The following is a 14,066-nucleotide window of genomic DNA, read 5'->3' as shown; positions in this document are numbered from 1 at the left end:
GCACCCATGTGCCAACACTGAGGTGGGCGCATGGATGGGGCCAGCATCAGGACCTCTCTCAGCCATGCCACCAACCCCACACCTTTGCACCCCCAAAACGAGGAGCATTGGCCATCCTTTGGCTGGGATAGCTCCGACTTTGGGAAAAGCAAATGAAAAAAGAAGAGGGGACTTTTCCACGCTGCCAAGAGAGAGACCCTGGGCGCTCTGAGAGCAGGCATGCAGACAAGAGCAAAGCGATAAGGGGCCGCGATAACAGATAGAAAATAGCAACAGATCCAGACTTTCCCACCAGCTCTGAGCGGGGAGGAGGAGGAGGAGGAGGAGCCCATGGAAGCGGTCCCGCGAGCTGCAGCACTGCACGTGCGAGCTGGGGCGACCTGCAAGCTGCTGGCTTTTATCAGCACGCATCAAAGTTCAGGAGCTGGTGGAGCTTTAAATAAAAGGGATCGGCACTGCCCAGTGCTGTGAGCCATGGACCGAAGGGTGACCCCACATTTCACCCCAAATCACTCAAGAGATCAGGGGAAGGAAAGCCTCCCTGGTGCCCAGAGACTCCAGTGTCCCCATTTCTATATGGTTGGGGTCAGCATCACAGAACCACAGGCACAGCTATGGGGTCAGTCAGCAGCAAGTAGCCATATAACAATCTCATTCTTCATTTCCCCACGCTCCACCTGATGCCTACACTGACATTGCTAATTAAGAAGAGAATTCGGCTCCAAATGCAGAGGAAAACCAATCCCAATCCCCATCAGCCAGGTGAGCATCCCCACCAGGTTCTGGCTCCCAGTGCATGGAGCACCGCCAGGATGGGACGATGGGTTGCACATCAGCTGCACTGCAATGAAGATGCAGGGCCATGAGCCTGGGTGCCTTGGGGAAGCGCAGCAGCCTCTAAATCCCAAATTACCTCTAAGCTCTAAATCTCTCTCTTTCCCCCAAACCAGCCCAAATTTGCAGAGAAGAGCCCCAGCTAGTAGTATTCCCTGAACAACCCGCTCCCTCCCCAGTCTGTATCAGTTCCCATCAGCACCATCACCAACTGGATGTCCCCATACTACGCCCTGTGCTAGTCCCTCTCTCACACCATAAAGCCATCCCCAAAGCCAACTGGGCCACATCCATTGCTGCATGGGGATTCCCCAGGGTCTTGCACTGAGGTTCTGCTGCAGCCGCGCTGCTGCACACGATGCCTGGGGAACAACCTGGGCTGCAGGGTGATCCAACACCACTGCTATCTGATGGGCCAGCAGCCCATACTTCTCACCCAATTTTTTTCCCAGCACATATTAAGGTTTCTCTTCCAGCAGCCCTAATGCTCTGCATGGCCTCGGGTGCCCTGAGCAGCGCAGGAGGTGCCAGGAGCTGCAGCCAACGGAGGTTTTGGTGGCTAGGAAATGACACGAGTCTCCAAAGGACGTGCTATCTATGGGGTTATTTTGTCCTCCTCTTGGCTGACCTTTCCCATCTTAACCTGACCAAAATTGCAATATACTCCTCAGAGATGCGGACTCACATATTTTGGGGGCAAATGAGCATTTTTGTGCACAAAACTCTTCCTATCAGCCCAAGTGCAGGTTTGGAACGGCATCTCCACACCCCCCCGGAAGATATCAGCATTTTTAATATCAACCCCATGCACGGAGCTGATAATGTTGGGGCCAGCCCCAGCTGTACCTATCTCAAATCGGGAGCCCTTTTCTATCGTGCCCAGATAAAGTTGCCCCACGGCTCCCTTTTGTTAAAAGGGAGAGGAAGAAAGAAATAATAAATATATATATCTGGGGAGGTGCGGGGGGAGGATGCTTATGTCTGCACCATAGGACTGAGGGTGCCTCGCTGCCGGGGTGGGGGATGCTCTGTTGGGTCCTTCAGTGCATGGTGACCTCAAGCCAATGGCTGCAGGGGACACTTGCATCCCTAAGAGAATGCTCTGAGACCAAAGCAGTGGCTCTATAAACTCCACCTGCAAGAGGCTAAGGGACAACAGTGAGATGTGGGTGGCACCTTTCCTATGGCACGGGTACACCCTCCCTGTGCATGCCATTGGGATGGCAACCCATGGCCACTCCACACCTCCTGTATCCTTGAGCATCCCCCAGAGCAAGCGGGGTCCGGATGGGGAGAGGTCCCACAGATCTCCCATCCCAACCACCCCTCTGCGTTCCACAGTTTCCCTTGGAGTGATGGAGGAAGACGATGGGAGAGCAGAGCCCGTGGCAGTGATGCGCCCGCGCTGCACTTCGACACCCACGGCGATGCTCACCCCAAAACTCCCGCATAGAGAGAGAGAAAAAGAAAAAAGCAAAGAAAAAGCCGAGCCGAAAGGCAGAGCCTGAGAAAAACCAGTCCTGCTGATAGGGGAGAGATTGGTTTCAGCCGGAGCTGCTCCCCCTGCCAAGTCCACATCCTATCTGCGCGGGGTGCAGTTACTTAACATTCATCACCGGCTGAACTCTGTAACTTTATCAGCGCCCGAGCATGGCGCCATCGCCGAGCCCAGCCATTCCCGGCGCTCAGATAGGGCCGATAAACCGCTGATAGATTACAGGAGATTGTTTCACTTCAGGGGACGCGATTACTAATACTAATAGCGAGAGAGCCCGCATCGTATCAAACAGCCGCCGTGGGGCGGGGGGAGCGGCCGCGGGGGGCACGGGGAAATAATGAGAAAGAAAATACAGGAACAATGACAATGAAGTGACTTTACGTTTCAGATGGGGCCCGATAAGGCCCTGATAGATTTTAAGAGAGGAGAGCTTCTAATAGAGCCGTCCCCGGCCCCGGCGCATCAGATGGATTGGAGCAGATTGCTGCACAAAAATGGGGATGCGATCTGCTGCTGGAGGGTGGGGTGGGGAAGGAGATGATGCTGTAATGCCTCTGCGTGGGGGGAAACTGAGGCAGCGCCATGCAGGGCGCAGGGATGTGAGGGGATGGACAACTGGGATCAGGTGGCACAGCTGTGTAGTCCAGGAAATGGCCCCAAAAGGATCCTGGAGCAAACGGGCCTTGGCTATAGGGACTTTTTGGGGGTGAAATATCTCAATTTCCGTATTTTAACTCCAATTTGGAATAATGATGTCCTGCTCCTGTGCAGGACCCTGGCGCTATGAGGCCCTGGAGGATGGGATGGGACAGAGAGAAATGGGGATGAGGATGGGGTGCAATAGGGATGGGAATGGAGACAGGACGGGGATGGGAATGGCGTTTGATGGGAACAGGGAGCGATGGGGATACTCACCCACTGCACAGCACCATGGACACCACAAGCAGCGGGTGATGGCGAGGCCAGAATTCACACTCTGTGCTAATCCAGTGACAAATCGCCCCCAGACCGACATAGGGTCACCCACCACCTCTCACTGCTGCAGATCCCCAAGCTGAGGAGCCCCAAATCCCTCCATCCAAACAACTACCAGCAAAGGGACGGGGCCGGATTGTGCCCCCAAGCCTGAAACTTCAACCGCCAACAGCAACACAAGAGGATGAGGGTACAGCAGGATGCCCACCGGCCACCAGCATCGCTACTGGGGATGCCCCCACTCCTCCAGCACACCACCAGCCCCAACTCTACAATCAATAACATGGAAACAAGCAGGGATGGTGAACAGAACACATCCCTGCGAGGCACAGTGTGCACTGAGCCATCAGTCGGGCTCCTGCATCCCTCGCTGCCCCTGTGGGTGCGCAGCCCCCATTGCCCTTTGCAGCCCCCCTCTGCCCCCAGCAGCCCCCAATGCTGGGTTGGTGTCTGCACACCACGCGTGCTTGGGTTGCTTTTCTTTTTCTCTCTCTCTCTTTTTTTTTTTTTTTTTTTCCTGTTCTTGGCATTTTGGTGGAGCGAGATAAGGGTAAAAAACAACAGAGCTGCTCGGAGAGTGAAAAAGGGAGATAGATAACGCAGATACCGACTCCTACACAAAACAGTCCTGGCTTTATCGCTGCTTTTTATCGCAGTTCCTCTAAAAAAAAATATAAAGAGAACAGCCCAACTGGAATGGGGCAGCACATTAAAAAATGAACTTTATACTGTTTGCTCTTTAGTTTTATATTTGGATGAAACAAACTGAGATTCCCGCAGCCGATACCTTTTCCTGTGCTAGGAACCAAAAAGCCAGTGAGTCCCGTTGGCTCCTGCAAGGATGGTTGGGGAATATCAGTAATATTTAGGAAAAGACCCAATGAGAGTGATTTTTCAGGGCACCGGGCAGGAAGGTTTGAGCATCCTTAAGGCTGGATGGGATAAACAGTGAGGATGGGCCCGTGGAATGGGGCTGGACCCAAAGCTGAACCATGCAGCAGCATCCCAGGGCTGAGCCCGGCACACGGAGCACAACGAGCAGATGCAGTAAAGAGATGGGAAGAAGTCCTGGAAGCAGAGCTGGGGGGTGTGAGGAGGTCCAGAAGGAAGAGTATCGCCAGGAGCAGCAAGCTGGCTGCGGTCCATTGGGAACAACCACACACCACGTGGCATCCCAGCAGCGGGTGAAGCTGAGCATCCCCATGGCATGCAGCAAAGCACGGTGCCAGCAGGTCCCAGGTGGCCAAGTGCCACCATCCTTAGGGACATAACGCTCACGGCTGGGGACGCAGCATGGGCAGCCCGGCTGCACAAAGCCACGCCACGCATGGATGTGATCCAGCTCACAGCACGGGAAGCACGCGGCCCTGTATGCTCAAACCCCCAAAGCCGCTGCCCGCTGTGCCCCACCTCACCCTGAGAAGGAGGGAAAGGGAATGAAAAAACATAATACAAATGGACCGGAGGTTTTTCCCTCCCCTCGCACTCCCTTCCCTACCTTCTTTTTGAAAAACATAATTTATCTGTGTATTATCAAGAAATCCAGACACTTTAATCAGTGAGCTATGAAGTCAGTATTTCCATTCTTATCTAGCGGAGGAGTGGAAATGGAGAGCAGATAGGCAGCTCCGAGCCGGGCCGTGGTGGGGAATGTTAATGGGAGGAGAGGCAGAGCCATTGGCTACCGAGCTGCCGCTATCGCTGCCATTATCGCAGCCTTATCGCCGCAACCATCGCAGCGCAGTAATGGGGCCAGTTCAACTTTCCGCATTATCATAGAGCTGGGAGTAGCGCGAGAGGCCTCGGCTGGGAGATGGAGCACCGTGAGCTGCCCCAAGTGCTGGCAATGGGGATGTGCCCGGCGCGGGTGGCACCGCCACGATGGCGCTGCGCTCAGTGACCCCATTGTGCCGAAGGATGAGGACCGCGCGACCCTATTGCATGGGATGGGCAGAAAGAGAGCGAGGCCTCCTTCCTATGGAATGGGAGATGTCAAGAAAATATGTTGATGTGAGAAACGGGAGATAAAGAATTATTTTGGAGGGGAAAGGAAAAAAAAAAAAAGAGGAAGAAAAAAAAAAGCCGTGGAAGGCTCTTATCGGGAATGACTCATAGGCACACACTCCTTAACCCCGCTGCAGCCCAAGGTCAGCAGTTACATTCCTTTCAGCATTTCATCCCTTCCAAAAAAACATGCTGCTACAGGAACAATGCGCAGCCTTCACTGCGGCGGCCGTCAGAAGAGGGAACTTTATTACCCACGAAACACTTGAACTTCTCTGATAAAACATGGAGCAGGACAGCAGCCTCGCTGAGCCCGGGCAGCCAAAACTCCTGAGTCAGGCGGCAGCGGCGGTCACGGGACACAGCCAGCGAGCTCCGAGTTAGAGGAGGCCTCCCCTTCCCCCAGGAGCTGAGGATGAGGCCTCTTCCCTTGCCCAAAAAGGGTCTATTTGACCCCAAACTGAAGGGTGCGGCAGCTCTGCCCCAGGCTTGGCCAACACTGTTGGTCCCAGTCTGAGTGCCAGCCTTGCAATGGATGTGCATCCACCCCAATGCCACTCCACGATGTGCCCATCTCCCACCAGTGGGCATCTGAGATGGGGACACGTGGAGGGATGCAGGGCATGGTGTTGCCCAGGCCACAGTTGCCTTTGGGATGCTGCCATCCAGTGCCCCTCTTCTGCTCTATCCGCTGCTCCATCTGCCACAACACCCCCAGGGATATCACAGCTCATTCCCAGCCCGCATCACCACCTTGCAACTCAGCAAAAGCCTCATGATCCACACAGGGAAAACAGAGACCTCTCCAGTCTGCACGCAGAGCCCAAATCCCACAGACAACCCTGTGATTCCAGGTGCTGGGGACAGGGATGGCCCAAAGCACCATGCCCGTCTCCATCAGAGCCCTGGAAGGGATCCCTGGCTCACCACAGTTCTTATCGTGCAGGTAGTGGGGAGGATGGCACGGGACTTACGGGGACAGCAGCTTGGGGACAGACTCTGGAGGGGTCTGAAGTTGGGGTAGCAGCCCCCACAAGTCCGACAACTGGCAGAGCATGGCACAGCCCGGAGCATGGCACCCAAGTGATGAGCATGCCATGGGGAGACACAGAAGTGAGCTGCCCCTGCACTGCCAACCACAGCGACAGCCCTTCCCCCAACCCCAGCGGATACGAGGTTGCCTTTTTCCAACCTCACAGCATCACCTACGGTTGGCTCAAAGCCCTCACCCTGCCATGAGCAGACTTGGTGGCCACGCAGGACCAGACCCAGGACAGTGGGATGTCCCACAGTGCTGACGGCCGCATCCTCACCATCACAGCACCAACAGCCCAGCCTGGGTCGCCCCATCCTACAAAGATGCTCCAACGGGTCCTCACCTCCGAGTGCAGCTCCCAGTGCATCCCAAGGGGATGGCAGCAGCTGGCTGCGGGGGCAGTGGTGCCACAGGGCCCTGCCAGCACTGAGTCACGGCTGGCAGGAGCTTGGAGGGGTTTGCACAAGAGGGGAGGGGTTGGCATGCAGGGTGGCAGCGCCCATGGGAACAGCAGCAGCATCCAACAGGACATGGGGGCCGTCCCCATCGGCGGGACATGTGGGGGGCTGACCCCCCCCACTCCAGTCTTGCAGATAGGACCGGTTTAGGGAGCTGCTGCTTATCCTCAGGGTCTCCCTGCAGATCAGGTGGGGAACCCTCCCCAAGCCCAGAGGGGGGGGAAAAGCACACTGTGTGCCGCCCACTCCACTCTAACAGCGCGGATGGGGAAACTGAGGCATGGAGGGCGGTGAGGATGGAAAAGTGCAGCAGCAGAACAACAGGAGGGTGGGGGGGGGGGGAGGGAGGGAGGAAAATAGAAAGAACAGAGCGGAGGGAGTTAGTCACCTGCATGCTACCGAGAGGAGTGACGCAGAGCCAACAGCGGGAGGAGCACCAGGAGGATCAGAGACCGCGGGGTGACCGCTGGCACCAAAAATAGATCCCAGCACGGGGGTTCCTGCAGCGCCCACGGCCCCGCTGCACCGCCACAGAGGAAAATTACCCTCCCCCCATGGGGGCTCGCTATCTAACACCATCGTATGGCAATTAAAAAGTAGCCACAGACAAAAATATGACAGCCCTCCCCCCACACCCCCACGTGCGTTTGCTGCGCTGAGCAGAATTGGAGATAGCGATCGGAAAAGAAAGTCAGTGCTCGTCAAAGTAATGCAACATCTGTAGGTGATAAGCTCGGCTTCCACTTCAGGCTGCTTTGCACACAGGGTAGGGGGGGGGAACACACAGAGAAATAACAGCACACGCACGCAGCTGCCCCCCATCAGGTAATTAAAGCACCTGCATTAATCACAATTGCAAGGGAAGGGAGCGTGGGAGCCCTCCTGCCCCTCGTTGCTGTGTTTGTTGCTGCAGCGAGTGCTGCTCCAGCCTGGTTGGGAGAGATAAGCAGCCCTTATCTGTGCTGGCAATCTCTATCAGGATGGAGATCGGCTGCGCTTATCAGAGCGCAGATCTGCTCTGGCTGAGAGCAGAATAGAAAGGGAAAAGGAAAAAAAAAAAAAACCAACCAACCAGAAAAAGAAAAAACCCACAGCCTCCTGCAACGACAACAAAAGTGCTCCCTTCCAGCTCATTTAGGAAGGAAAAAAAAAAAACCAACCATAAGAAATAAATACATCTATATACTAAAAACAGCCCTCGGGGAGGTGCACGGGTCAGCGTTATCGCCCCCCATCGCAGGGCTGCGTGCCGCCAGCTGCTCGCTCATCAGCCGCGCTCCTGCGTTTGAAGTTAATAAATATCACGGGGCTATCAGCGCTGGGGATCGGCTCCTGAGCTCTATCAGCCCCTCACATCTATCTGCCAGCAGAACAAAAGGCTGAAAATAAAAAAAAAAAATAATAATAATAAAAGAAAATAAAGCGGCGGCAGCTGCAGGGAGCTCAGCGTGAGAAATGGGGGGATGGAGGGAGGAGGGGGGGGTCAGCCATCCCAGGGGGTAAGAATATGGTGTAGGGATAGGCACATGGCATGGGGATGGGGATGTGGTCTAGGGAATAGCACGTGGCATGGGGATATGGGATAGGGGATGGTACATAGCATGGAGATGGGAATATGGGATGGGGATATGGGATGGCACATGGCATGGGGACGGGGGCGTAGGATGGGGAACGGCACATGGCATGGGGACATGGGATGGGGAATGGCAACACGGCATGGGGAATGGCACATGGATGGGGACACAGCATGGGGATGGGACGTGGGATAGGGAATGGCACAGGGATGGGGACACAGCATGGGGATGGGGAATGGCACAGGGATGGGGACACAGCAGGGGGATGGGGAATGGCACAGGGATGGGGAATGGCACAGGGATGGGGAATGGCACAGGGATGGGGAATGGCACATAGCACAGGGACATGGACACAGCATGGGGATGGGGAATGGCACATAGCACAGGGACATGGACACAGCACGGGGATGGCGACATGGGATAGGGAATGGTACATGGCATGGGGATGGGAACATGGGATGGGGGATGGCACATGGCACAGAGACCCTGCAGAACACAACAGCTGGATGCGATGCGCCCATCAGCACATTCCCATCGCGTGGCATTGAGGGGGGCACCCCCAACCCCTCGGTGGGGGGAGAGGAAACCTTGGGCACACACAGAGCGGAGGGGAAGGTTGAAGCGGGCGGTTAAATATAGTCCGGTGTCTGATCTTTGTCTTATCACTGCCAGCGATCGGCCGCGATCTGCCCTTATCTGCGCTGCACATCGGGTTTTTCAAATACACATAATGCAAATTAAAAAAAAAAAAGAAATAGAAAAGAAAAAATAAATAGAAGGGAGAGATGAAGACAGAGAGGGAACATAGCGTCACTGGGGAAAATAAAATAAGCCGATAGGGATCTGGAGGAGGTTTTAATGCTCCAGCCGAGATGATAAAAAGGATAGACTTTGTGGAAACAGGTCCGGTCTGTACATGAGAGGAGTCTGGTTACCAGAGCCCTGATTCATGCATACTTTCCCTCCTCGGGAGAGGGCTGTCGGAGGCAGCACAACGCGCTCTCGCGGCGCTCCACGTCTCTAATGACTGTTTTCATGTTGACACATACAGGAAGGGTTCCAAGCTTTCAGCTTTTAATCGCTTTTGGCCATCGCTGGCGGCCTGAGATCAGCCTCCCACCGTATCAGTGCTTCGCATCTCTGCAGCGAGCAGTGGGGGGGGGGGGGAGCCACCCTCATCCCATATGCCCCCCACGCCCCATATCCCCCCCCAGCACCCTGCATCCCCTCCGCACCCACTCCACATCATCCCGTTTTCCCCACCCGGAGGCCAAGAGGGACCCGGATCCATCGCTGGGGAGCAGAGAGAGGAACCCGCAGAAGTTGGATAAAAGGAAACAGGGAATAATCAGAAGGGGAAAGAAAAAAAAAAAAGAAAAAAAACCCGAGGAGGCAGCTGGGACTATTTTTAACTCCAGCCGGGTAAAAGTCTGCCGAGCTTTATCGCCAGAACAATCACCCCAGGCAGGGAAACAGGTAGGTGCAACTCAGCCTTGCAATTATTTCAAGAGAAAGATAAAGCCCTATTATCACATGGTGGCCAGCCTTCCCTATCCTCCCATCTCGGCCTTATCGCCCGCTTTCATCGACTCGAAGGGGGGGGGGGGGGGGGGAGAAAAAAAAACGAAAGAAAGAAAAACCAACAGAGAGAGGAAGGGAAAACGCAGCCGGTGGAGCCCCGACAGCAAAAACTTCCAACAGTTGGGGGAATTTCTCATTAAACGCGGCGACAGACGGCGCATCCCGGCCCCGCATCCCACGGACCCACGCGGGGCAGCGGCCGAACGGCCCCACGAGGATCCCGACCAACCCCCCCCCCCCCCCCCCCGGGATCGCGGAGAGGGGACACGCGGCAACGCGGGATGTCCCGTGGAGGTCGGGGAACCCCACGCGGAACCGAGAGCCCCGTGGGCGGCTCCGGCGGGTGGGAGCGATACGATCGGCATTGCAGGGCCGTCCCGACAGAGAGATGGTATCTATCGAGCCGGGATTCGCGGAGCGGAATATTTGCAGCGCTTATCGAGGGCACCATCGGGAGCGGAGCCGAGGGGAGGGCGGTGGGCAGCGTGGTGGGGGCGGGGGGGGGGGGGGGGGGGGTGAGAAGGGAGGCGGGTAGGGGGGTGGGTTGAGGGCAAAGGCGGAGTGTAAAAGGATAATAAAAAATAACTAAAAGAAACGGTGCGTAGTAATCACGAATTATTACAAATAACCGAAAAGCAAAAATGAGAAAAAAGCCAAATCATAAAAACAAAACAAAATACCCCCCCAAATAATAAAATCAAGCCATTAAAACAGGAATATAATCATTCAAATGAATAAAGCCATAAAATAAAATAAAAAGGGGGGGGGGCGTGCGACAGGGCGCAGCGAGCGGCGAGGGACTCACGTTTGATCTGCCGGGGGTTGCTCTGTTTCCTCCTGGACATCGCTCGGCTCGGGGCGAGCCTGGCGGCTGGGCGGGCGGCAGGTGGGTGGCGGCGGGCGGGCTCCCGGCTGCTCGCATGCCCGCCCGCCCCCCCCACCCCGCGCTGCCGGGCCGGGGCCGGAGCCGTACGCGGCGGAGCGGAGCCGCAGCCGCCGCCGCCGCGGGATTTTCTCAATGGGGCGCCCGGGACGGCTCAAACGCGCGGAACGTTCCACGGGGGCGTGGCCTCCCCCACCGCGGCCGCCCATAGGCCACCGCCCCCCGCCAGGCCACGCCCACCGGATGGCGTAGTGCCGCGCGGCGCGGGGCGGGGCGGTGTGCGTTGTGTGCGGGGGGGGCCGCCGGGATCGGGGTTCGGTGCGGCCCGTTGGGTTCCTACCTCGGTCCTGGGGGGTCCTACCCTCGTCTTTTGCGGGTCCCCGAGCCTCGTGCGTGTCCTCATCCTCCGCTGGGGTCTCCAAGGCCCGCCCCGCTTCGACCCCTCCCGATTTGGGGGTCCAACGCAGGTTTTTGGGAGCTCCAGCGTCCCACTGTGAGACCCCGAACGGTTTTGGGGTGACACGGTGGGTCTTCAGTTCTCCCTTGGAGTCCTGGACTCCCCCAAGCTCACACACAGCCCCCACAGAGGGGACGTGCTGTATGGGAAGCCCCTGTCCCGCTGTGCCCCTGCGCATGGGGACATCTGGGGACGTCTGCTCTGCAGGGTGACATCTCGTCCTGCCCACCCCCCTGAAATTCGGCGTTCCCGCAGCGCCTCACTCTGCTTTTCCAACCCTACCTGAGGATGGAGGGCCCCCACAGTCCCACCAGGGTCCATAGGGCAGCGTGGACAAGCCAGGGTACAGTGGGGACAGATGGTGGCACCTCTGTACCAGCCCTTGGTGCCAGCACGGGCAGCTGGTTTGGGGCCAAGCAGGGCCAAGCAGGGGCAAGAAGGGGCTGCTTCCATCATGGGTCCATAAACAGAATATTTCTGCTGTCAAAAATGACCTATGCCAGCAAAACCCAGCCCTTGGAAACTGCCTGGGGATGGCACAGCACGGCATGGCACCGTGTGGCACTCCTTGGCCACATCCTCCCCCATCTCTCCTCCAGTGTGTGGTGTCCATTTCTTCCTTTTCTTTTTTTTTTCCCTTCTTTTTTTTTTTTTTTTCCTTCCTCGCTATCTATATTTTTTTTCCTTCTCCTTCGTTTTTAAAGGGTTTTTAATTAACTTCCTGTTTCAATGGTGGGATAATGAGTTTTAAGCAGCACATGATTCCAGTAAAGAGGTCAAGCCGGCAATGAGGATGTCAAAAGAAATTAAGTTAGGAATTAAGAAGAGTTCCAGGGGAAAAAATGGAACCATTGGGGGTGGAGATGCTGCGGAGCTCCCTGCCCTGCTCTCCATCCAGCCCCTAAATGTCCCACACCGTTTTTGACCTCATTTGGCCCCGAACTGCAGCTTTCCTGGAGACCATCAAAGTGCCGGGCACGTGGCTGTGTCCAGTGCCCTTTAATTCTCTGCCACAGCTCATGTATGTCTACGTAGGGCCCCAAGGGCTGCCTGCCCCCCGCCCTATGGGGTTGGCAGGGAATGGGGCTGGGAGGCCACCCGTGGGGGTCTGCATGGTATTTTGGGGTCAGGGTGATGGGGACACCGATGGCACAAACCCACAGCATCTTCCATCCTCCCTGAGAGACAGCTAGAAGCCTTTAATTAAACACAACACCAATGCATGTACGGACCTGGGGAGGCTGTAGCCCAAATTTCCTCCCCTGGTGTGCCATCCTGGCTGGGCCACGCTGATTTCTCCTGGCTCTTTGTACTATGGCAATCAGCGCAGTGTCCCACAGAGCTCCCTGGGGACAAACCCCCCTGTGTGGGTGCCCTGAACCCTTCCCAGGCTGTATGGCTGCACCTCACCCTGCAAGAATCCCCCAAACCTGGAAGGAGCACGCAGCACTGGGGGGGGAGGGAACAGGTTGCAAGTCCTTCCCTTTGCGCATTCCTTGCCAGTGTCCTTTTAATTAGCTTTTTGGCACCCACCCAAACCCTATAAGATCCCCCCAGGCCTCAGAATTTGCGCTTGCTTCAGATCAGATCTGTTGGTGCGGGAGCATCCCCCGTCACTCTGTGTGTCCCACCCCATTGCGTGGGGTGTCCCTGCGTGGGGACACCTCCTCGTGGGTGTGGGTGACAGCAGCTGCACCTCCTCTTGGATTTTTTCTTCCCCCCCCCCCTCACCCCCCATCCCGTTGTGTTTGCAGAGTGATTGTTATAGGGTAACAGAATAAATAGCATGTTTTCCCGAGGAGTGAATTACATGCCTGCAGAACAGAGATAATGCACAAGCAGCCGTTTCCCCCATTGTGAGCGAGGTGACATCTTTTTATGGAGCTGTGTACATTTGTATTAGTGCCAATTAATCTGGGGTGATATTATTAGAGAGGATGTGTCGGCGGAGGAATGTAAATGGAAAGAGCTCGGGCGCTGCCTCGGCCATGTTTCATGGGTAACCATGCTGGGTGCCCCCCGAGAGGTGCTGTGGGTGCCCATGGGGACCACAGCTGTGTGGGTCAGTGGCACCGTGGGGGCTCTGATGGGGCTGTAGGAATGGAACGGCTGCAAAAGTCTGGGGTTTTTATTTATTTATTTGTTTATTTTTGGTGTCTTTTGGTCTGAAAAGGGAGGAATTGCATCTGGGGTGTCCCGCAGTGCTGGGTGCTGGGCAGGCCCTGCCACCTACCGGTGCTCACAGCCCTCCCCAGTGCCACCTGTCACCTCTGCGCTGAGCCGTGGTGGCCTGGGCTTCCAAGGAACGGTGCAGATCGCTGCTGGGTGATGGGCGATGTACAGACAAACCCCCACCCCATGCCCCGAATTCGAGGGATTTGGGATCAGACCGTATGGGTCCCTTCCAACTCAGGATATTCTGTGGTTTCTTGGTGTGTTTTCTTTCTCCTTTTTCCTATCCTGCTGTCTGCTTTGGAGATGATGCTACAGCCCTGAAATGGACTGATATTCCCATACCTGGGGCTGGGGCAGTATCCCCTTCCCCCACCCCAACACTGAATGCCCACCCCAGCCTGAGGTTTCCCTCCCCCATTCTATGCTGGTCCTTAAATCTGCACCTCAAAGGAGCATCACCTCCCCGTCCTGCTTGCATTCAGATGTGCAGCTGTGGGTGCATGAGATCCCTGGCAAGGAGGGGGCATGTGAGGCTGGATTTAAATTACTGCTGTGCAAGGAGCAGCTGGATTTGACTCAAGCAACAAAAAT

General features: G+C 56.1%; 1 protein-coding gene across 4 annotated transcripts in view; it reads right to left on the bottom strand.

Moving 5' to 3' along the window:
* Positions 1-11,012, bottom strand: part of ZFPM1 (zinc finger protein, FOG family member 1) — a 29,433-nt gene extending 18,421 nt beyond the window's left edge. For all 4 annotated transcript variants that reach the window (XM_025154289.3, XM_004944288.5, XM_025154290.3 and 1 more), the window contains exon 1: positions 10,766-11,012. In XM_025154289.3, coding sequence (XP_025010057.2) covers positions 10,766-10,805 — 40 coding nt within the window. In that variant the 5' untranslated portion in view covers positions 10,806-11,012. The remainder of the gene's footprint in view (positions 1-10,765) is intronic.
* Between the last annotated feature and the right edge of the window lie 3,054 nt (positions 11,013-14,066).

The sequence above is a fragment of the Gallus gallus genome, chromosome 11 (genome assembly GCF_016699485.2).
Source record: "Gallus gallus isolate bGalGal1 chromosome 11, bGalGal1.mat.broiler.GRCg7b, whole genome shotgun sequence".
NCBI lineage: Eukaryota > Metazoa > Chordata > Aves > Galliformes > Phasianidae > Gallus > Gallus gallus.
This window is presented reverse-complemented; position numbering and strand designations above follow the sequence as displayed.